The 25,019-nt window shown below is 36.3% G+C and overlaps 1 protein-coding gene across 12 annotated transcripts in view; it reads left to right on the top strand.

The window, feature by feature from the left end:
* The window catches only part of ARMC2 (armadillo repeat containing 2), a 75,739-nt gene that overhangs the window by 27,453 nt on the left and 23,267 nt on the right, over nucleotides 1-25,019 (top strand). For 9 of the 12 annotated variants that reach the window (XM_067293883.1, XM_067293882.1, XM_067293878.1 and 6 more), the window contains 7 exons: nucleotides 479-549; nucleotides 5,523-5,615; nucleotides 8,404-8,582; nucleotides 9,426-9,528; nucleotides 10,566-10,786; nucleotides 20,977-21,122; nucleotides 23,396-23,495. In XM_067293883.1, coding sequence (XP_067149984.1) covers nucleotides 479-549; nucleotides 5,523-5,615; nucleotides 8,404-8,582; nucleotides 9,426-9,528; nucleotides 10,566-10,786; nucleotides 20,977-21,122; nucleotides 23,396-23,495 — 913 coding nt within the window. The remainder of the gene's footprint in view (nucleotides 1-478; nucleotides 550-5,522; nucleotides 5,616-8,403; nucleotides 8,583-9,425; nucleotides 9,529-10,565; nucleotides 10,787-20,976; nucleotides 21,123-23,395; nucleotides 23,496-25,019) is intronic. The other 3 variants (XM_013948884.2, XM_067293884.1, XM_067293888.1) reach the window with 2 other exon arrangements.

Genomic DNA, 25,019 nt, shown 5'->3' with positions numbered 1-25,019 from the left:
TTAGATTAAAGGTTATTGATAAAGTTATTTCTGTCTTTAAAAATGCTATTCATTAAATCTTTTAGAAGTGTTAATTCTGTCAGAAGAAATTACTGTCCTTGTGAATGGATGAATTTACAGTTTTAAACTATTTGAGTTTATATTCAATTAATGAAATTGATAAAAATTGGATAATTTTGAGCACAATTTATTTCAACTTTTATTGTACAGCTGTAAATGCTTTTAGGTTTTCTATTCCATAATGGTGACCTCTTGTGGTGTAAATATGTCAGTGTTTCTGAAGGATCTTTTTGTAATACATACTGGAGGAAATTATATTTAAATGTCATTTTTTTAAATGAGTGGATAAACTAATAACTTAGCAAAGCAGCTTATCTTTTTCAATTAACTATTGATATGCTGATGTCATATAAAGAAGGAAGCATTTTAAGCATCGCATTCTGATATACTTTGTGTGTGTGTACACTCTATCTTTTAGTGACCAGATGAAAAAGTTGGGCACGAGTTCATCATGTCCAAGGAGTACGAGCTGGAAAAGAGGACTAACAGGTACTTCATAAAGCACTTCAATCTCTAGTCAAAATAGGTCTTCTTTTTCATTGTTGTATTTTTTTTTTCCTTACATTTGCAGATGTGAAATACAGTCAAGTGGAAATAATCTAAGTTTTGTGGTTTGAAGATCTTTTTCTTCTTTTTTCACTGAACAGTATTTTTGGTTTCCTAAATATATTGGGATTTTTAGTGTTGTTGGCATAGAAAAACAATAGTTAACAGATTTTTAGAGTGGAGATCTCTTGATATTTTCTCTGGTGGAAATGCTAGTTTTCCCATATGTAGACTTAAGAACTTGCCAATAGTTAATACTTGGTTGGCCCATCAGTTTGTGTAAACTGTCATAGTTGCCCTGAAAGTAATAAAGCTCTGCCAGGCTGTGTTAGCTGAAGATACAGATTTTGGATTCCCCTGTAGGGATGCATTTTGCTATTTTTACATAACAGATTTTTTATTTCCCTGTAGCTGACTCATTTCATACATAGTAGATAGAAATCTATCACATACTATGTGATGGAAAGTCGCTGGACTTTCTGTGAGTCTAGTACATAAACCTGAAATTTCTACTCTGCTGTTGCTTTACTACTATTTTTCTAGAACTAAGCATTGGCCTGATTCTGGATCATTCTGGCAGAGGCTGTGATGTGCTCTGCTTTCATTGACTTCAGAGGGAGCTGAGAGTATTTATCATGTTATGGGAGTTAGTACTCTGTGGGATTGTATTTTCCCCATGTACAGGCCTCATAACTATTTGTGCTATTGAAAAAAATCGTGTATTATTAGGATTATTTCTTGTATATTTACTTTTTTTTAAAAAAAAAAACATTGTGTAGCTTCCTTAGTTCACACATACTTCATTCTTAACCCCAGAATAAATGTTGGGATAGCACTAGGAGCTCACAATCATTTCTTCTCTGTACTGACGGGGAGTGTTCATTTACAGATTATTTCTATTTTCAAATATGATTGTGTTTATACTTTCACATTTTAGAGACATACATCAGTGTTAAAACAGTCTATTTGTAGCCACTCAGTATTCCATGAAAAGGCTAAACACAATAAGTCAGGCAGTACACGGCTTTTGAAAGCTCAGTGTTGCTAAGGCTCTTGTATTTACATGCTAAAAACAGCAACCAATAAATGTAGACCGATTAGTGATTTTTTTTTTTTTTCCCCTGACCAGAATGCAAAGCTGTGGTTAAGACCTGTGAAAAACTGAGACAGCAAAATCTTCAAGTTGCTGAACTTTTTGCTTGAGTATTTTTCCTGTTGAATTGTATGTTGCTCAACTAGAAGGTTCAGGACAGTTCCTGAAATATTTTAACTACAGCTAGTTCTAAAACTTTTCATCAGCACCTTTAAAATCTCCCAGGACTGAGACACATGCAAATATTCAATTTACTATTGTTTCTTTTCTTTATAATCAAACTTTTCCTGCTAATTCTTATTGCTAGGATTAATATTGTTTGTTAAAAACTGATTTTAATTTTTTTGTTAGTTACAAGAGATACTAGCTTAAAAGAATTATGCCATTATATGGCTTTTAGCTTGGTATTTTTTTTTCTGACAAATGTATCACATTTGGGGCAAAGAGTGACACAAAAAAATCAGTCCTTTTTGTTCTGAGCTAAAAATTGAAAGGCTTTTTTTATTCTTTTTTTCTAGTGAGAAGTTTGGTCATATCTGTAAATACATACATGAACTATTTGTTGCTTCATAACGTTAGGCACATGCATGATTAGAAGTCAGTCCCACCTCTCAATTTAGGAAAAGTAGCTGTGAATTGGAAAGGAAGTACTTGAATCAATATGTGGGTTTTGTGGCAGGAAAGATCAGTGCAAGCTTCTCTTGTGTTCTTGTTTGAGCTGCGCTCTTATGTTATCCAGAAGAGAACCTACACTTCATACAAATGCTGTGCAGTGTTTTATTAAATAAGCTACTGATCATTAAAAATCTAAGTAAGGCTATCAGCTCATTTGATTCAGAAAATAAAAAAAAGTCTGCAAAAGAAGTAATAATATAACAGTTCTATAACCCACTTATCTAATAATATATACTATATACTATAATATATACTAATATATGTATATGCACACACTAACAATATATATTTACTTACCAGTATAATACCTATCAAACAGCAGCATTTATGTATGATCTGTTGAAATAGATATCACTGGTAGATTTACTCAGTGTAAAATATATGTAGAAATTATAGTTAATAGAGATATACAGTATTAAAAAGAGTTTTTTGGGTTTTTTTTAAGAGCAGCCTTTTAAAATAGTCGGGAGGATTTTAATTGTTTTACTGTTCAAAGTACTGCTTAGCATACAGTCATTGATTTAAGGTCTGAGATGATATTTGATTTAAAGTTCTCACAATGAAAGCCTCTCTTATCAGTATTCTTATGTAGTAAAATATATTTTGTGTTTGATAATGATTATTGTTATGCTTGGACTAGGTAAGAATTTACATTGTCATTTAAATGTCATTTAAATGCAAGAGTTTGTGCCAAATAATAGGAGATACTTTCTGGCAAGTATCACTTGAAAACGTAAGTATTTTAGTTTTAATGGCGTTGTTTGTGTTATTCAGTGGAGTCACATGTGATTTTTATCCCTATTAAAAATAATCAATTGTTAAAAATGACCCTAAACCTCAATATTATAACAATAACTTTGGTTGCCTACTCCAGAACTCTAAAAAATGCCTACATGCACCTTGTAAAAAAAAAATAATAATAAAAAAAAATCACAAAATCACAGAATGGTTGAGGTTGGAAGGGACCTCAGGAGATCATCTAGTCCAACCTCAGTGCTCGAGAAGGGTCACCTAAAGCACGTTGTCCAGGACCCTGTCCAGACAGCTTTTGAATATCTCCCAGGAAGGAGACTCCACAGCCTCTCTGGACAACCTGTTCCAGTGCTCTGTCACCCTCATGGTAAAGAAGTTTTTCCTCATATTCGGAGGGACCTTCCTGTTTTGTTTTGTGCCTGTTGCCTCTCATCCTGTCACTGGGCGATACTGAGAAGTCTGGCCCCATCCTCTCTACACCCTCCCTTAAGATATTTGTATTTGTATACATTGATAAGATCCCCTCTCAGTCTTCTCTTCTCCAGACTCAACAGTCCCAGCTCTCTCAGCCTCTCATATGAGAGATGCTCCAGTCCCTTCATCATCTTTGTGGCCCTCTGCTGGACTCTCTCCAGTAGCTCCATGTCTCTCTTATATTGGGGAGCCCAGAACTGGACACAGCACTCCAGATGTGGCTTCACCAGGGCTGAGTAGAGGGGAAGGATCACTTCCCTTGACCTGCTGGTAGTGCTCTTTCTAATGCAGCCCAGGATACCATTGGCCTTCTTGGCCACAAGGGCGCATTGCTGACTCACATTCACCTTGTCCACCAGGACCCTCATGTCCTTCTCCACAGAGCTGCTTTCCAGCAGGTCAACCTCCAACCTGTACTGGTGCAGGGGGTTATTCCTCCCCAGGTGCAGGACCCTGCACTTGCCTTTGTTGAACTTCATGAGGTTCCTCTCCACCCAGCTCTCCAGCCTGTCAAGGCCCCTCTGGTGTATCCGCCACTCCTCCCAGTCTTGAATCATCAGCAAACTTGCTGAGGGTGCACTCTGTCCCTTCATCCAGGTCATTGATGAGTAAGTCGAACAAGGTTGGACCCAGTATTGATCCCAGGGGACACCGCTAGCTACAGGCCTCCAACTAGACTTTGCGCCACTGATCACAACCCTCTGAATTCGTTAATTCCTTTAAAATTCAAGTTGCACAGGAACTCTGGTCCAGGAGTAGTGGGCCGGTGGTAAAGACCAGAATTCTGTTACTTTACACAGTGCTAGGTGAATGTGAAAAGGGGGTTCAAGAAGCAGGTATAATTCCCAGTTACACTGCATTCACATGAAAGTCAATCCTAGAATCTATTTTTTAATAAACACTATTTCACCAGCTCTCTTATCCAATCTGAAAAAAGATCAAGTTCTCAGTTTTGTTTCAAGAAGATTTCCAGATAGCTGTTGATTGGTCTACCAATTTTTAGCTTTATATTTTCTGATAGACATTTTCTCCTTGTCTCTCCTATTCAAAGCAGACTAAGAAAAATCTGAAGTATTTCAAAGAACTTCTCTGTGTGAAGTAGACTTTTAAGTTCTCTGAAATGAATGGCAGTTTTTTCTCATTCATTGTAGAGTAAATTGTTGAGAGTAGCCAAGAAAGCTGGGAGTTTGTTGCATTCAAACTTTCTGACATTTTTTGTTGGAGGCAAAAGATCTTTCAGATATGTGTAGTTTGATACTTGTCTTCCAGATTGCTGTATAGGAAATAATCTAACATGTAACAAAAAATAAGAGGGAAATATGCATTTTACCTAAATTTAGTTAGGACATCCTCAGAACTTATTGTATGAAGTGGTTAGGATCACTAAGAGGATGTAATAACTATTAAGACTTTTTCCCCGTGCTTCTTGGTTGAGACCAAAGTGTTAATTAACTAAGTTTAGTGTAATAAACTGTGCATGTTTACTAGATAAAATTGTTAGTCCTAGAGGATTGCCTGCAGTGTGGATGTTCTTAACACAGCTGTCACATGAGCACAAATTTAACATGCTTGAAAACTGAAGGTCAGCTGAAAAATAGTATGACATGTTGATGTAAATAGACATCATCTTCCAATTTGGTGATCAAATGTAACATTAATGTCAAAAACCAAAAACATATCTTGATTTACAGTATAGCTTTACGTAACAAAAGATTTATCCGATCTAGTTTTGTTTGAAACTTTTATTTCTGAGCAAATGTAAATAAAAACAAAAGCTTGAATAGATCAAATAACCTAGAATACGGCAACTTATGACATTTAGGTTTTTTTGACTGATAAATAAAACATTTGTGACGATTTATTTGTGTAGAAGTTGAAACCTCCACTAAATGTGTGGTCTTGTTTTGAATGTATTTTGAAGGCTTAGAGGATGACACAAGAATAATTGAATCAGAAGAGGAAGAAAACTTTTGGCACATAAAGATTCTACCAATTCTGCATGAACTGGAGAATGGTGGGTAACATTGGTTTTGAAAGTGTGCATTTTCTATACTACTTCCTACAAAAAGCATGAGGGAATCCTCTATGTTTACTGTAAAAGATTAACAGTAATCAGACTACCTAATTCATTATGCTTTCATATGTTCAGTCGCTTAACAGTATGAAAAATACTGTTTTAGAGAAGTTTCTGTCTGATTAAATTAGCTTATCTTAGATATTATAGGTTTGTCAATTTAGAAGTCAGTGATGAGGAAATCATTTTAAGAAAAAAGTACTGCATAGACTCAGTGCTTAAGTTTAGATTGTATTGAAGATCTGAATTAAATTTACAGAAGTAAAGAAGTCTTAATGAAAATTCCATTTGTGTTGAAGGTGTTAGATGTATGTAATGACCCAGAATATTGAAAACAATATTGAGTAAATTAACTATGTCTTGAAAGATTGAACCTTGAAATAACTCAGTCCATTTTAAAGTTTCATTGATAAGGTTGTTTAGTTGCCTTCTATAAATATTATATATTATATTTACTTGGACAGTGGGAATATAGAAAGGAGACTATTGTGTTTTTACAAGCATGTCAGAAGTGAGTGTAAAATTAAGGGAATTGATTGTGTTTTCCAGGATGCTGTGCAGTGTTCATTATAGCATATTACAATTAGAAAACTTCTTGCATAAGTTTGTAGGTGTTAAAGTGTATGGAACACCTATGCAGTACTGAATGATTCCAAAAATACATCATCATTTTAAAAAGAAAGTATTCTCATTCCCACTTCTGTCACTGATGTATAGAAAAACGCTGGTCAGAAAATTTGAAAATAGCTGTGTAACTGCATCTTTTCCTTGCTTAACACTGACATTGCCATATTAGCCCTAGTTAAAGTTTTGCATAGTGAGATGTTCTTTATAGGTGAGCAAAATATTACTCAGGTAAAATCAGTCCTTCTCTTGACATGATCGGAGCTAAGGAAAATCAGTTTTCATGCCCTTTTTCCTCAGTGTTCACTTTATTAAAGTTATGGCATACTTTTTAATAAAAGATGAAACTATCTCATAGTACTTTCTCACCAGTTGATTTAATGTACTACTACAAAACCCTGAAAGTTAGAGTTCTGCTGGTACTTGAATATTCACACTGATTAAAAGTAAATGAGTTGCATCATCATCTCCTGCAGATGCATGATATATTGCTTCATTTGGGCCATTTACTGCACAGTTACAATATTTCTATCAAAGTGGATATTGGAATTCCATAGTTTTAATGTTCTGAGTGGATCTGTTGGTAATATGCAATACTGTTTGACTTTGTGTACAGTCACTTATTTCATTTTCTTTCAGCTAACCCTATACATATTCATTTAAGACATGTTTAGTTTTACATGTTAATATATTAATAGGAAAGTCTTTTTCTTCCCCTTTCTCCATATCAAATATAAGCAGAAAACTTTCTCCTTTAAAAAAAAAAAAAAGTTTAACTTGGAGCTTAATATCTAAAATTCTATGAATGTCATGCACTTGAGATGATTCTTACATGGCAAAAACAAATACAACCCAAATAGCTTTTGTTCTCTAGGAGCAGATATTTTATTTTGTTACATCCCAGTGCTCAAGGGATGATGAACTTCAAAAATGCCCAATGAGATGTGTGAGAAATGCTTTTTTTGTTTTTAATTTTGCTGAAATGAAGATGGAGTGGAGCCCTTTCTCTTTTGGATCTGTGCCCTCTTATTTCACTGATTACTGGAGTAGAGGTGTTAGGATCATGTCAAATTTTGCTAAATTTTCTTTCTTAATGGGAGTAGAAGTGGAATAGTCTGCTTTTTTCTTTTTTTTTGAGTATGGTGAATGCAGATTAGCTTTTAGGCACTGCTCAGTGTGAGAGGTGGCTTCTTGAAGCCACTTACATTTTTGGGGTCTCACATATAGTGATTTTCCTCATAATTCCATGTTCGTATATATTTTTGTGCCAAATGCTTTTTCCTCCTTGATTATAACTATTTTGGCTTTGAAGTTTGGCTTTGAAGAGCAAATGCAAAGTTTTACAGGAAGTTTAAGTAGTTTTACACTGTGCTTTGTTAGTGTCACCTTACAGGGAAAACAAATGTAAAAACTAAAATACTTGATTTTTAAAAATAGGCAAGCAAGACTTTCCCTCTTCCCTCTAAAGTAAACGTGTGTATGATTTCATTGTGTTGAGATGCAGATTTTCTAATAGTTTACTGCAGATGTTGTTTTTATATATTTAAAATATATGTTGGAGGCACTTAGATTAGGAGATGGAGGAGACTTTCATCAGCAGACCAGCTGTCCATCCAAATGCATCTTACCGCTCTGCTATGTACTGAAGAGTTCTGAAGAGTTTTTGCAATCAGTCTTTCTTAATCCCAGCAGCACTTGATATATAACTTCTAGGTAAAATACATAGGCAGAAAAATATTCCTTAACTGTCTGCCTCTTTTTGTGTGTAATGTTTGGTAGGGCTGTTTAAAGAAATTTTTTTCAGATTCACAGTTTCCTGGTGGACATATGGTCAATCCAATTATTGAGCATTAAAGAAGTGTTTCATTTTAGCTCTCCCTGTTACTCCGGGATTGCTTAGCTTAAGTCTCTCTTCTTTTGGAAAGACCAACATAAAACTGTTTCTGAAGAGTTAGCATTTTAAGAGAATGATTAAGTGCCTGATTTTTGTTGTGCAAACTGTTCTTTGTTTTGTTCTCCTGTGTCTATATCTATTGAGTTGTTCTGGAGAAGACGGTACTGACCATTAATTTCTACATTTTTCTGTCTTCCTACCCGCTTCAAGTAGAAGACAATATAGAAAATCTTTGTCTGGCTTGCACCAAACTCCATCAAGCCTTGAATGAAGGAAATATGTTTGGGAAAAGATTTAAAAGAAAAAGCGTGCTTCTGAAGACATTATATAAACTTGTAGACCTTGATTCAGACCCACTTTGCCTGAAGCTGGCAAAGATTATTCTGTCTGTAAGTCTTTTAAAATGCTATTTTGTAATATAGTAGAATGTAAAGCTCAACATTGTGAATTACTGCTTGCATTTAATTTTGCATTTCATACTTTTAAACTGCATTTAAACTAACTGTTCATTAAGCACAATGTCTTGCTGTATGGATACTTGTCTCCCATTCATCCAGATAGGCATCTGTTGGAGCGTATTTTTTGCATGGGAATTATATCTGGGGGAGGAAGGAGGGACAGAAAACAGGATAGCTGGTGCATGCTGGCTGATGTGTTGCTTAGACATGGAAAAGAGACATTGTCCTAAAACTGGGATCCACATGCAGGAATATAAACAAAAATAATATATATAATAAAATAATAAATAATAAAAGATGTAATAATTTATAATAATAATAAAATCTAAGTGTGGAGATGAAGCTTAGTTTTTTTGAATAATATCTTTAGCTAATTAAACACCTTTATCTTTATCTGAATATCTTTGTATGGCCATAGATGCCTAACCAGTGAATCCTGTGCGGAATATCTTTTGTGGAGTGAATTAAAGAAAAAAAATGTGCTACCTGGTATGCTACCTGTGTAAAATATATATACAAATTTTATGTATCACCTGTTATTTTGAAGTCAGTTGGCACAGTTTGCTTGATAGAGCTTAAACCAGCTAGATATTGGAGTCCTTGAATTCTGTAAGCTTTTCAGTTTGGTTCACTATATTGTCAGGGTTTCAGCTGGAATTTTGAGAGTTCTCATGTGGGAATAAAAGTTTGCTGTGATTCTTAACTTTTAAGCATTGCAGTGTATTTTTATATATAGACTTTAGTTCTGATTCTTGTCTTTTATGCTCTTTGCAGATGAAAGTGAATGGAAAAAATCTTCTCAGTGTCTGCAAACTTGCATTTAAAATTTGCAGAAATGAAAAAAATGATTATATCATACAAAATGATAGATTTTTGGGTATGTATTCTGTTCTTGTATATAAGATGTTGAAATGCAAGAGTTAGATTAATCATCTTTGAAGTCACAGAGAAAAATTCTGAGCGTTAATGTTCGTCACACACTAAAAATTGCTTACTAGATCAAACTAATGGTCCATCTAGTCCAGTATTCTGTGTCTGAGGATGACTGTAGGAGAATCTATTTAGGGAGAACATACAAGCTTAGTTGCTTTCTATGTGCCATTTTCCCCATACTCCCCCATCAGAATTGTTACATTAAGGATGTCAGATGGTATATCCCTGCCTGATCCTTTTTTCTATCTGTTTCTGGATCTTTTATCCATTAATTTGTCTAATTCCTTTTTGAACCTTCTGATTCTGTCTGCGTGTACAATCTCCTAGAGCAGCAATTTCTAGAAGTTCTCTATCTTTTGTTTTAAACCTGTCTGCTATTTTCATCAAGTCCCCCTCATTCTAGTATTGCAGAATTTATAAGAGTTTCAGCTCTCCGCTTACTCTCCACCTTCATGATTTTGTAAACCTCAGTCATATATACTCAGCCTGTTCTTCAGACTGAGACATCCCAACCTTTTGGGTCTCTTTTTGTAAGCAAATTGCTTGATTCTCTCAATTGTGCTTTGAGTGCTCAATTTGAGATGTTTAAGACATTCGATTTTTCAGGAAGTACTGAGAAAAAACCCACTGAAAATAAGCCTCTTCAGAATGTGTCTAGCTTAATACACAAAATTCCAGGCACATGCAATCACATTCACAAATCTTGACTGAAAATTTTAATGGTTAGCAGTGTGTGTTTACAACTTGTGTTGGTTCCTGAAGCCTGGGAAAACAAATTCAGGCCCTTCTGTTATTCATCAGTAAGTGTCCCTTGGTTGCAGTCTGAATACCCAATTTTTCTGGCCCAGTTGTTAAAAAAGTATTATAAAAAGTTGTGTCAGATGGGTTTTTTTCCCCCAGTTGTTAATCTCTTCAAGGACTGGACTCTATCAAATATAAAATATTAATCTTAGGCTTTCTGAATACTGATTTTCATTTTAGATTGTTTGTTGGAGGTCCTGAGAACTGAAGATCTACAAAAAAACAACGAAGCTCTCCTGTATTGCATGGGAGCTGTAAAATTCATGTCTGGAAATGCAGTACTCCTTAATGAAATGGTCAACAAAAGAGCTGTTGAAATGTTGCTGCAGTTAATGAAGCAGATTAATAATATAAAAGAAAATGACACACATTTCTCCAACTTGGGCCACTTATTAGTCCAGGTTAGCATTTACTTTTGTTTCTAAAAATGTGCACTGCAAGGGAAAATTAAATATTTGATTAAAGGAAATAATCTAACTCTGTGTCACTGACAGAGTTTACCCTACATTTGAATGGACTTTTTTTTTTTTTTTTTAAAGATTGCATGAAGTTGTCAGGAACAAAATTTAATTATGGTAGATATTTGTGTGGTTAATTTTAGCGCCTTTAGAAATTCTGAAATTAATAGAAATATTTTTAGGAACCTAATAAAACCATTTGCTATTATTACTTTATAATGCTGACAAGAGTGCTGGATATTATACCAAACTCAGGTTAAAATGTGTTCGCTTCCTAAATTCTTTAAACTGAAATAGTCAATCAGTACAAATCAGTCTGTAATACACTAGATTAGAATAAACTTTTATTACAAGAATAGTGCGTTTCAAAATGTATAGGAAAATATAGTTGTTTGAAAAACTGTTTTTGAAGACGTATGATTTAAGGAAAAGGGAGTTATAAAAGCCACAGCAGAGTAGCTTTTGGAAGGCTGCAGGTTCAAAACCATCTTTTAACATGTGAGGTTCCTCTGTGGATGATGGCTATAAAAAGTATTCCTTTGCTCTAAAGATGCTCAAACCTTAGTGTTTTAGAGAGGAAAAAAAAAGTATATATAGGTAAGTTTAAGGTATGGATATGTTGTGGGTTTTTTGTATTTGTGAAGGATTTCCTGGATAGATTCCTCATGTTTGTCTTGGAAATTATTGAAGTAAAGATCAGTGAATGGTGTCATTGTAAGCTTTGTGGGGCTGCACAGGAAAATGACATGGACAATTTTCTGAAGAAGTGATTAACCTAAATGATGTATTTCTCTACCTATTTAACAAACAAGTGATTTGATACTACTAGAAATTATATGGGAAAACAGATAGCTGACATGTTACTCTTACTGATTTTAGTCTATTTTAGTGGAGCTATGAGGTACGTCTCTCCAGAAGAGCATGTACAATCTTTATCCAAACATAATCTGACTGGGAGGCGATACTAAGTATTGAATGAAATAGCATGACTTAATGATTATGTCTGGCTAAGGAAGTCCCAAAGTGGCAAATTGCTAAAGACTGGGAGAACATATGATGAAATTGAAAATTTGGTGCTTGCCCTGCTCTTATTTTCTTTCGTATCTGATGTTGTCATTCTTATGTTCTCATACAAATCACAAAATTCTCTTTTTTAGGCTCTTATCTTTGGGATTAGGAATATTAAGCATTCTTGTGAAAATATGAATTTCCTGAATGGTTTTAAAATCATTTGTGCCATTTTGGTGATGTCATACCTTATATTCTATATTAAAAAAAAATGTATACGGAATTACCAAGCATTCCTTTTTAAGAAAATTGTAGAAACTTCAGGTCTGCATGCATTGAAGATTTTAATGACCATTTTTTCTTGGATGCTGCAAGTTAAACTTTGTAAGTCCTGATGCTACTGACACTGCTGCCTTAGGCTACCAGTTTATTTAAAAACTCCATTTTGAGAAAGTATTTGTAGCACTGTCATGCTATGAAGGTTCAATAGCAACAACTGAGACAGTAATATAATAATAATAAAAAAGATGTTTATTTCCTCACACAAGTTCTTGGATTAGTAACATCCATTAAAATAATGTGATTACTAATTTAGAAAGGATAACACAAAACCATCAGTTACTAATTTAGAAAGGATAACCTGAAACTGTCGATTACTGCGTTATTAATTGGAAGGACTGCTTATCCCTACTTGAAAGCTAACTTGTTCACTCTCCTAGTGAGAGGACTCTCAACCTCGAGGAGTTACCTTAACCCAGCGTCCCAGGAAAGAGGGGGAATATTCATGGTCCAGCTGGAGAGGATGATCAGGTCATGTTCCGGTCCCTGCTCAAACTCTCCTAGCTCCCAAGTCTCTTTTTATACGGCTGGGGCTCTGGGCAAACACTGCTTTTGCTGACTTTTTGCAAGTTTCACAATCACAGGACTGTTTGTTTGTCTGCTTGGGAGGACCCTGCTAGCGAGGCAAGACCACAACACCTCTTCTCCCCCCCTCCCCGGGGGTCTGTGCAGATTCCAGGTGGCAGACCTCTTCAGTCTTGTTAATCATTCCGCAGCCTTGCGCATATCAATCCTTGCACATATTGGTTGGTAGATGACTTTAGTCCTGTTAAGTCCTCTGTTCAACAGCTTTGCGCAGTCCGCTCTTGTGCTATCGGTTCTTTTGCATATCAGTTGACAAACTCCAGTCCTGTTAACTCTTCACTCGCCCGTCAGTCCACCCTGTGACCAGAGTCACAGCTGTACACCCCTCCTTTTTTGCCCCTCAAGGACAATCATGGATTTGGTCTTGTCGTTGCAAAGGCAAGTAGCCTGTGTTTAAAGCATTTACCTTAGCAAAGATTGTGCGTAGTATTAAAGCTTTCAAGCAGACAAAAGCAATACATATAATGATTATCATGAGTACAATTATTATGACAGTTTGTAAGCCCAGTGCGAGCCAAGCTGATACAGACCGAAATTTTGGAACAATTTTTGCAGCCAATTAAACCTGTTATCGTTATGCTGTTTAATGTCCAAAGCTAGGCATTTAAGGTTTGTGATCTCGCCTTCAATCAGGGTCGAATGGTCACTCAGGTTGAAGCAGCACATGCCTTTGAATTCTTCACATCCATGGTTGTGTCGTAAAAGAAGATAGTCAACTGCCGCTCTGTTTTCTAATACACTGGCATGCAAGGCTTGCACATCTTTAAGCATCGCTGATAAAGCAGCAGAAGTGGTGTTGATAGTCTTAGCTAAAGAACATGCGATCTTTTTTATAGCTTGATAGTTCATAGCAACTCCCACCCCAGGTGTAAGGAATGCTGCAGCTGAGATTTGTGATGTTGAGAATAAGATTACTTCTGAATTACATTCAGGGTTGAGGGATGAGGCCTCCCTCCTCTTTCATGTTTGATTCCCAGCTATTCCCTCTATCTCTTGTTTGCTTGGCATATAGATGCTCAAGCGACCTACGGTACAGGGGCCACCAGTAGCATTGGCTGGAATGTAGGAGTAAGCTTTTACCCCGCATAGCCAAAACATTCCTGTAGGGAGCACAATATGTGCATAGTTAAAGGTTACATTGGTTGTTTGATTACATTTAAGAGGAGGCCCATCTTCCGTAAAATTGTGGCACAGTCAGGTTTTGCTGGTACAATTTACCATCATAGCGCACACAACCGCAGGAAACATTCCTTTCACCTTAATTTCTATCATTGCTTTGTTATACTGTGTTGTGGCGGAACCCCATCGAGACATCTGATTAAGCGTATTAGTTACTTTGAAATTTGCTAGTATTGCCTTGTTTTGCACTGTCTCTGGGGGTATAGGGAACCCAATAGTGTAAGTGGTGTAAATTTGGGCCACTAAAGTTCCTCCTTCTAGACAAAAGTGAGTGGTATTTAGTATTTCCCTAGCTAACTTTTCCCAAATATTGACATTGCTGCCCCATGGGTTTGAGATCGATGTTGTCACCAGGGCCGTCTGGAGTAGGAACACAAGTCTCCACATGGTATCCTGTAAGAGAACACATTTAGGTTTTCCTCGAGGCAGGGTGCCTTGGAATAAGTGGTTAATAATCAGGAATTATCCACTGAACACTGATTTGATGTTTTGTTTTGTTTTTTTCCCGTGACATCAAGTGCTTCCCATGCAAGGGGCCCTTGAGGTTTAGATTGCCACCCCGTGGCTCTTCTATGTGAATAGGTATTAGTGAACCACACTCCATTTAGGTCAGACTTTTCAGTGAGTGGTTCAGCTACTGCAATGGGAGATCTTGGGTAGCCTGATATTGTTTCTGGCACAGGGCTTGTTAAGGGTAATTAGTGTTTGCTTACCAGTATCAATTAAAGAGGAAACTTTGTATTTTCTACGTCCTACCGGAATCAGAATCCCGGGTTCTAAATTTTCAGGCCTCTGCGCTATTGATAGTACTCGGATCAGTTGGCCTGATTTTTGACCAGCGCTACCTAGTTTTATAGACCATGCAACTCTTCTCCTAACTCTGAGAAAGGGTTACTAGGCTTAGATTCTTGTTTGTTGTCTTGTGAGCCAGGTGGGGCAGATGGCAGAGTCACCCTTTTCGCTTGTTCCAATTTGCTCACTATCTGTTCTATGTCCTCTGTTTTCTGGTTATGTACCATGGATCGTGGTACACCTAACGCCAGGGCATGTCGCCACAATCTATTTCGTTTCTCCCTTTCTGTTTAGGCCCTATTTCCTTATTGTGCCGCCTGGAGGGGGGAATGTCCTCTCCTTGGAGCATATGAGGCAGTAGCCTGTCTAACGCGCTTTTCCCATGGTTTGGTATCCATCCCCATCTCTTGCACTGTTCGATGCACTTCTAACAAGGTATCTGCCCATGTCGGTATTGGCATGGGGGGGGCATTGAAGTGTTTATGATTGTGTGCCTCTGCAGCTACAATGTGATCTTGTATTGCTTGTAGCTTCAGCTTTAACACTGTAGGCGATCCCCGTATTAAAGGTGTTAGGCTGTTTGGGCTTACCGGGGCTTGCACGGGGACGTCATAGGCTCCCCTTTCATACATCTGCTGTATGCAAGCCGCCTTTTGTATGGCTTCTGTAAGCTCACTGTGGGTATTTATACCTATTCTCAAAGGTTCTCCTCTGTTCCTCGGGTCTTGTCCCCCTGCCCAATAGGCTACTCAGGAGGTGAGGGAGCAATTCCCAACTCTACCCATCAGGAAAACTCCAGGTCCCCAATATCCTGATGCCTCCTCTTCACTTAGTATTATGCGATCACCTCCTGTTAAGGATACCCGCCACAAATACTCAGTTTCTGTTTCTGTAGGTTGCCTGCAGTATTTCTCTTGCAGTTTTCCCATCTCGTCTCCTGAGTAAGGGGTAGTTCTAACTGTGGTTCTAGCATTACCCCCATGGGGTTCTGTCGCGGTTTCGGTTTTTACAACCGGCTGCACATCCAGAGGTGAGGGTTCTGGAGGGTACAAATCACCATCGTCCTCTGAACTACTGCTGTTTCCCCATATATCTCCGTCCCAATTGTCCAGGTCCTCCACCAACTTTTTCAACAGCAAGGGGGCTTCCTTGCTGTTGAAAGGATGAGTTCTAACTTGTTTTGTAATTTCTGATTTTGCTCTTTCTCTAATTTCAATTTTCTTTCAAGATCTACACACTCCTGCACCTTTTCTTGTAACTGTTCCTTAGTTTTTTGATGGGTCCAATTGGCTTGTTGGGCTGCCAGTAAACAGGCCCCTAAGATGGCACATATACCACCTTTTCCTTTCCCATCTCTTTGGTTACCTCTGACTTCTTCTATCCTACACACGACAGAGGCTTCATTTTCCCAATTATCATTTGCCCAGTCAATCCCAGGGCTTGAGGGTCTGCTTCCGTGCCTTCTCAATAACTCACACAGTGACATAGTTCAAAAATATTTCTATCCGGTTACCCCAGCTTATGTATCCACTAAGTCTGTATCCTATCCTATCCTTATCCTATCTTGTCCGTGACGCCAAAAACTGTTGCACTGCCAATGCTGTGAAGGTTCAATAGCAACGACTGAGACAGATGTTAAATAAATACAGAGAGAAGTATTTGCCAGTTAGAGCCTTTACAAATAGGAAGTGATGTCCAAGTAATTAAAAAAAAAAAAAAAAAAAGGGAGTATTTTTAGCTGTTTGACCAGAGGTGTGAACTTCCCCAGCACTTTGCAGGAATGATCCCCCCCACACACCCCTTTATTTATGAGTGGGTAAATTTAGTTTTAAAATCAAGGGATTAGTTTGCAAATGTGCAAAAGGAAACTATAACATTCTACATTTTTGTTTTGGTCATTATAATCTGCTGCTTTCAGTATGATTCAAAGTGTAGCAAAAGGTATCTTTTGTGTAGTTTGAATAGATTGGCCCTTTCTAAGAAGGCCTCGGGGAATCTTTTGTGGAAAAGTCAATACTGAAAACTGTCTCTTCTCTGTAAAGTAATATTGGTACTGAGGTTGCTGTTTTACTTTTCTGTAGCTCTTCTAGAGTAGTGAAGACACTTCATTTTTCTTCCCCTTATGAGAGAAGTAGTGATTCCTGCTACTATGTGACTTTCTCATGCCGCTTTCCTTAGCAGTCTACATTAATGTATGCCAGTTCTGCCATGTGGGCTAACTGTTCAGTCAGGGTAGACAAAAGTAGGGATAGTTCCATTATCAGCGATATAATATCGAAGAAAATTTCTTCTGTGATTCACAGCTTCAGAATAATGAAAGTTTTTGTGACATGCTTAAACTTGTAGCAAAAGATCAAGTATCGAGTGACATACAGAAATAATGGATAAATGCTGTTCTGTAAGAATAGAGGAACAAACAACATTGGAGGAGAAAAGCACCTTAAATATGGTCTATGAGGGAGGCTCATAGATAGATGAGGGAGGGTTGGTGTTTTTTTTTTTTTTTTTTCCCCTTCATTATCTAGTGTGCAAGTCCCTTTGCTAGAGTCAGAACCTGGGTTTGGGTTTGAACGACACTATTAATGCATGGTTTATCATTCATTTTCTTTATTGTGAGGTTTAGCCAGTGTTCAACATGTGTCATCCTAAGCTGACTGTGAGCTTCTTGTATACAAGAGCTGAATGGAGTCTTCTGTATATATTCCATTTGGCATGAAATTTTTCTACCAAAAGTTTTGAGTATCAAACTATTTGTCTCAGAGTATTTTATTTTAAAGTATTTCCACAGTATTATGCTGATTTTTTGAAGTACTGTGACTTACGAAAGAATGCATAGCTGGGGACCTATTTTTTGCAGTTGCTTAATTAAAACAACAGAAAAAATCCTCTACCTATCTTCCTGAAATATGAAGTCAAAGCAAATGGCTTCCATTTATTCTGAATATAGTATGCATTGCATATTTATCACTGAAATTAAATCCCTTCACATATCCCATAATGTTTTTTTTTAAATCTGTCTTGCTTAGCCATTTTGAGAGATTGTTCCTTATCCTGTTGTTCCATTATAGGGCATCCTGAAATGTGTTTTCATTCTTTGACTTGGCTTTGTATTTTATATACAGCAGTGTAAAGGTTTCTGGGTTTTTTTTATTGTTGTTTTTTTTTGTTTAGATTGCATGTATTGCTTTTGTAGGTGACCATACTCTATTGACACTGAAGTCTGAGGAGCATGAGGGCTGTGAAGTGACTTTACAGAAACCATTAAAGAATTGAATTGCAAAAAATTTAAACATGAAAAAAGTAATTCCATCATAGAACCATGACAGGAGGTATACTGGAGAAAAATAATCAGAAGATGTGTCAAGAATTAGAAAGACCACAAAATCAAATAATAACAGCAGAGAAGGCCAGTGAGTTGTTAACATTCAAAACAAAACAGTTTTTATTGATTTAATGTCTTAACTGGGTGCTTATCAATGTCTGGCACAGAATAAAATTTGAATATGATCATTTTGTAACTAATTGCATCAATTGTTCATATTTAGTAAAACGTTAACTGTTTGTTAGAACTATAAAGCACCAAAAGGAAATGGTATTGAAAAGAATAAAGAATTTTTCATAGTACTTATTGAATGGAGAAATTGCATTATCTGTACAGTCTTTCTATCCAGATAGTGTTTCTGGCGGACTGTAACTGTTCTTTCTGTGATAGTTGTATAGTTCTGATGATTGACCAACTCTGACATTTATTGATAAAGTATAAAGGGAAATGCAAGTTAATTACCAGCAACGTGGTGCATGCGCTTACTGTCTCTTTTTCAATGTTTCAGTAGAGTTTATTTCTAAGCCATGCAGAGGTTGTATAATACTGGTCAGTAACAGTAAAATTCTTGATAATTTGAGTGTGTTCATAAGGCTCAAGATTTAGTAAATGTATAAAGGTAACATAATAACTTATTTTCTATAGTATCAAAAATGAGGCAGTGTGTTGGAAAAGCGTTACTAGTGCAGTCTGAAAACAAGGTGTTCCATAAGCAGTGAATCTGAGGGACACCTGTTTTCAAGGGGATAGGGAACCAGTATGGGCTCATATGAGAAGTTTTCTCTGACCATTGCCACCCGTGTGTTCTGGATGTTTGTAGGGTTTAAGGGATACTATGTTTGGAGAATGTTAATAAAGCTAAGGTTTTTTTCATTTAACAACAAAAAGGAAAGATTACTTCATTAGAAACTGGAGATGAGATGGAGAGTGAAGGAAGAAATGCAAGAAGGTTGTTCTTGATGGTGAGAAATGGTACAGTAAAACTCTCATAGAATTAGTGCTGCTACTGTGGACCTAGTGGAGGAAAAAGCCACTGGCAGCAGTAGTCCAGCAGGACTGGAAGGAAGTGGAGAGGTGATTGCAATAGGTTATTTTTGTAAAGATCTTTCAAGTTAGGTTGAGCGTCAGTCACAGAGCTTTCCTACAATCTGGGTCCATTTCCAAGGGTTTTAGATTCCCCTAACATTTCTGCTTTGCAGAAATTCTGTATTAATGAATTTTCTCAGGTAATTTTTTTTCCTGTTATTGACTCTAAACACTTAAACATTGCAAATCTATAGATGCAAAAGCTTTTCCATAATAAAAATAATTACAGAGCATAGTCTGTGATGTTTTCTCTTTTGAAAGCTTATTACTTTCATCTTTGTCCTGTACTAGTATAAATAAATCAGACCCATGGGATTTGAAGGAAATTAAGTGTTCTTTGAGTGTTGATCACTGATGTTTGTTTTTGAACACATTTGTTTCTTACATGCCTAATACAGCAGTGCTTCCAACTCTGTTGCTCAACATCATCTTTTAGCAGCCCTCAGGCTCCTTCTCATTTTCTGTATTGTGGAGTGTAGCTGGTTTGTTGCTGCACAGCTGCGGAGCAGTGAGGAAGCCACTGCTTGTTGGAAGTGCCTTTCTCTTGACAGAAATACTAATTTGGGTCTCTTTCCTCTATCTTACCACAGTTTTCCTACAACTGGTAGTAACTTAAGACCTGTACATCTTTGTCAAATCTGTTGAAGTGGGCCAGCAAATTCAGAAGCTGTTGGGGAATGAACAGCGTAGTGCATAGACCTCATATATTCTTAAGAAAGCAATTTGCAAATACTATATGTAATTTCATCCTCTGAGCAGAAGCTGCTCAAAGACATCAGCTTAACCTGCTCTTTAATAGGGCAATGTTTTTATCTACTCTTCCTTTAAAATTAGCAATTACATATCACTGGACAAGCAGTCCAACTTAATGATAAAATACTTTATTTCTAGAGATTTTTGTGATTAAAAACATTTCATATAGATAGTCTTTGTGCCTTATCAAAGTACATTTAAATCCATATTGAATATTAATACCTTGTTCTTGGAATAAGGAAAATTTGAAGATTCCCTGCATTCACTTTAGATTAAATGACCTCACTTTAATTTTGTAGTAAGTTTCTGGTTTAGATCAGCAACTAATTTGTCATTGCCTATCTGACCTTGGTACTTGAATACTCTTATCTTGCAAGAGAAATAGAGATTCCCAGAGTATGCAATAGATGGTTCATTTTGCCTGTCTAGAAGTGGTAAAATATTTTTTGCTTTAAACTCCTTGAAACAGAACAATATCTTCTGAAAATATTTTGCTTTCTCCAAAATAAACTGGAGGACTGAAACTGTTTCATTTTTATAGTGTTCAAACACCAGATTTCTCTTGATCTTGATTAACTTCTAAATTTTTCAGTCAAAGAAAACAAACTGTACTGTCTTTTAATAACAATTCATCTTAGTTTGCAACTCAACTATTACTTACAGTTATTATCAAAATATATTAGCTGTCTCTATTAATTTGCAAGACTCAAAGGTAGATTATGCAAAAAATTACTTTATTCACAGCATTTCACTTAAGTTTCCATTGGTATGCATACAATTTTAAAACTTGCGCAAGATCATGTTTTCCTCAAAGGAGGAAGTTACATGCAGGCAAAGACCAATATCAATCTTTTATATTCAGACAATTATTTTATTATACACAATTTTGTTACTTGCACATTTACTGTTACCATTTCACTGTTAGATACGCACGTGCAGAATGTTAAGAGAACATTCAAACTGCCTTAGATGTTACAAATCAGATCTTAGCTTTATTAAATTTTCAAAACAGTGTGGATTCTGTAGTAAACAGCTATGATTTATTAATCTTTAAATATTCTATATGAAGCTGACAGCTACTTTGCGAAACTTGGCTGATATACCTCAGGCCAGATGCCAGCTTATTTGCAATGGTGCAGTCCCTGAGCTCTGTGTGGCGCTAGAGCAGCATATGAATGATATGGATGTATGCACCTATATTGTCAGGATATTCAGGTACGTATAGTACACAATTCTGTCGTCTTCTGCATGCAATCAAGTCAGTGTTACTGTTTCAAGTGACTTCAAAGAGGGCAGGATAAAGCACTAAAGCTGGAAAAGATTTACTTACTTTCACTAAATTGTTTTTGAAAAGCCCTGTGTAGTTTTTAATGATTTTGTATAACTGTATCTTCATTAATACTGATAGAATTATTTTATTGCAGCTGTATAAACTAGGATTCATTGTCCCCATTAAAAATGTTGTTTCTATTGCATCATTCTTTGATCCCACAGAATTAGATTGAGATTTTTTTAAAATACCATTTATTATATTTTAAAGCTGTATAAATTATTAAATATTTATTAATCTTATTTTTAGTCCATATTTAAAAAAAATCAATGAGAGAAATTACACAAGCTTAAGGTCATATTGGGGACTGTGATAAAATACATGAGAGAGAAAATATGCTTCATTTGAATCATCTGTGATTCACGTGAATGCAATTCATGTTCATGTGAACACAAAAGTGCGTTCATTGTTTTGAGCTGTCACAGAATGTTTGGAGAGATTAATCTGTGGGATTGGGGCTTGAATGTGCAGGTGGAAACACTGACGGAATCTGGTTTTATGAGCAGCTCAGTGGCTGTCTCCCAAGATGTGCCTTTTTGAGGGAGATCCATGTGAGTGAATCACCCAAAAGGATCTTGTAGCCTGCATAGCCTCTCAATGCAGAAGCTTGTAGTGCCCCATGGTAAATGGACTTGCAAACAATTTAAGGATTTTGTAGTATCTGTGAAATAAACCATTGGTAATTTCAGGAGAAGTTGGGTTATAAGCACAAGCTATGAATGCTGCTCTGGGTAAAGTACTTGCCATTGCTAGTTTGCTACTGTCGTGAGTCATATTGCCCTATGGCTTCACATTCATTGAGAAGTCATACTGCTATGGACTTTTCTTCCTGTTCAGTCACTCCAAATTATCCATCGCGCTCTCTTTGCCAGATGAGCTTGGGTTGTGCTTTTAAGAGCAGCTGCTTAATCTGTTTTGCCTTCCTCTCCATAGGTAAACACAGGCAAAGTCTGGTCCATTGCAGTTTACTCCTTGTAAAACAGGAATACATGTAAATTGCTTCCCCAAATCCATGCCAGCTTGTCTACATCTGTCTCTCTAATTTTGTTCCTAAATGATCACAGCAGTTTAAGCATATTTACTTCTTCTGAGGAGAGTGTTTCTTTTACTTGATAAAATGCCAAGTTGGGTAATAGTTTTGTAATTATATGTAATCAATACTTATGCTGCAATTCTCAGAAGGACATTTACTTGATCTAGAATTCAATGTGGAGTAAAAGTGATTTGTCTTATTTAAAGTTCCCTGCTGCTTCAGATTTTTTTCTTAAGTTTGGTGAACTGTATGCTCTGAGGATACAAATTAGCCATAAAATCAATTTAATTAGCTTTGTGGAAATTGCAGTTGCAGGAAAAAAAGAATTTGTGCTGTGCAGTGTAGAACACTGATTTGAATGTTGCTCCTCTTCGAGGAATATAGAATGATTATTCTTTTCTCTCAGCGAGTAACTTCTAGGAAGCTTCTTTGTAGAGAAGATATTCAAATCTGTTCAGATTATTTGTGTCTCTGGGTCTGTAAGTGTTGTTATAATCTGTTGTAATTGGACATCAGTGCAGATATTTGCTGGGTTTGACTACATGGGAAGTAAAAGGTTATCTAGTTCTGTCTGTTACTGCAGTATTTCTCATTTGACCAAAACACATCCTTTCCTATTTTTTATAATGGCAAAGGTGTGCAGTGTAGAACTGGAGCAGCTATTAGGGAAAATGCAGGGATAATGTCATGACTGCCAGAAGGCATATTCTCCATATTTGCTGGTGAGAGATGTGTTCTGTTAGTGCTATCATTGGGCTCTACTAGACATGCATTAGAAATGAGACCTTTTGTTCCTCTCCAGTCCGACTTCTCGTGTCGTCCTGAAATTACGGGTCTCCTATTTAATGCTAAGATGTGCTAGAGTTAGCGTGCTGTGCCCATATGGCAAGTAGGTTGGGAAGCTCCTTATGTTCACTTCTTCCCATAATTCGCTGTGTCAAGGATAGCTAGACTTTTGTTATACTCTTATATAGCTTTATACCTCTAGCAGAGGACAAAATATTTACATTCGTTTCATTTGTTGGAAAAATATGGTTCTGAGAGTCAAAAGTAAAGTGACTTAAAAAATTTCTGAGGGGAAAAAAAGCTTGCATTCATTTATACTTTATTTTTGTACCTTTATAGCAAACTTTCTTCCTACAATGACTTCTGCGCAGCTTTGGCAGACTGCTCCAGATGTTACGTCTTATTTTTAGCCCTACTAAACAAACACCAGAAGAAGCAGGTCAGTTTTTTCATCTCTTGATTTTCATACATTAATTCTCTGATGTGTCCGTGTATTACTGGGTATAAGCCTGTTTTCAGTGACCTACTTCTATGCACATTTACCAAATAAAATTTTTTTAATGGTTGATAGCATTTCTAAGTAGTAAATAATTGAAATGAAATCATTTTGATTAAAAACTCAAAGCAATACAGAGAACAGACAGTTGATTAACTTGTCTATCTGTGCATGTGTAGAAATAGTCCTCTGGGTACTTAATTGTTTTTCTTAGTTTTAAAAATACACTTTTTAAAGTAAATCCTTTATTTGAATATTTAATAGTAGAAAATCACAGGGATTTCTCCTGCCCCACTCCCCTGCAAAAGAAGTGTAAATTTTTCAGAGCTAAGCAGTTTGAAAGCAGGGGAAAGTTTGTTCCTTGATTAAACTGTAAGGTGATGGCTTCAGCATATACCTGAGAAATACATCATGTCTACATATGTCTAGGACACTGCATTTGGAACATGCACCTAGAAATAAGTGGTTAGAGTTTGTCAACATGCCTCAAATTGCTAGCTAAAATTACAAGAGTATACTTGCTAACAACTTTCTTAGGACTTCCAAGGGTCTGGTGCTTCTGTACTGACTGTTCCTGTATCTTTCCTATGTGTATTGAAGCACCAGGCTTTGGGATTTTGGTCCAGGATCACAGTTTTAAAGATTGCCATGTTGATAAGAGTAGAGTGCCCTTTGTATGACAAATTACTCAGCTTTATTGCCAGCTAAAGTTTAAGAAGAATATAATTTCTGTGTAAAGCACTGGTGTTCAGAGATGGAACAAGGTTTCGAAACACAGAGTGTTAAATCACACTAAGATTATTCTTAAAAGTAGGAAACTTCCTTAGCTGCTTCAGCATCTAAACTAGCTTAAGGACATCTAGTTAGCCTATACAATTTATCTGAGGGTTAGCAGTTCCTGGAAAAGTGTTAGAAGGAGGTTTTTTGTGCTGCTATTTTTAAAGGCAGTTAAGGACAGTAATATCAGCTGTGCTGGACAATCTATATCCCTTCTCTAGTCAAATATAAAAACGTTTTCTCCCTTTCCTGTTTACCTGCCTCCTTGTTTTCTATGATAGTGCACATGAAAAAGGGAGAAAGATTATGTTATTACTATTCTTCTAAGTGTCTGTTGATTAACTTTTCTGCAGCATACCTGAACATTTTTGGTTTCAGGATGCTTTTGCACTGTATAGTCTTCAAAAACACTGTAGTAAAACGCTATGTAAATAATAGGAGAAATATCAAATGCATGGTATTTTACTAGATTCACAGGTATTTTTCTTTGTGAGCATTGTATAAAAGCTAAACATGAAAGAACAAATGTCAAGACTAAAAATATGGAGCTTAAATGAGTAACATCTTTCTCTCAATCTTCATCTGTAATTTTAAAGGAAACTTTTCTAGGCTCTTGACGTAATAGGTTTGTGCCATAAGGAATTCTAGGCTCACATACAAGTTCCAAATGTTTGCTGACGGTAATGTTGA

The sequence above is a fragment of the Apteryx mantelli genome, chromosome 3, assembly GCF_036417845.1.
Source record: "Apteryx mantelli isolate bAptMan1 chromosome 3, bAptMan1.hap1, whole genome shotgun sequence".
NCBI lineage: Eukaryota > Metazoa > Chordata > Aves > Apterygiformes > Apterygidae > Apteryx > Apteryx mantelli.
Note: the sequence above shows the minus strand (reverse complement) of the source record. Positions and strands in the feature narration are given on the sequence as shown.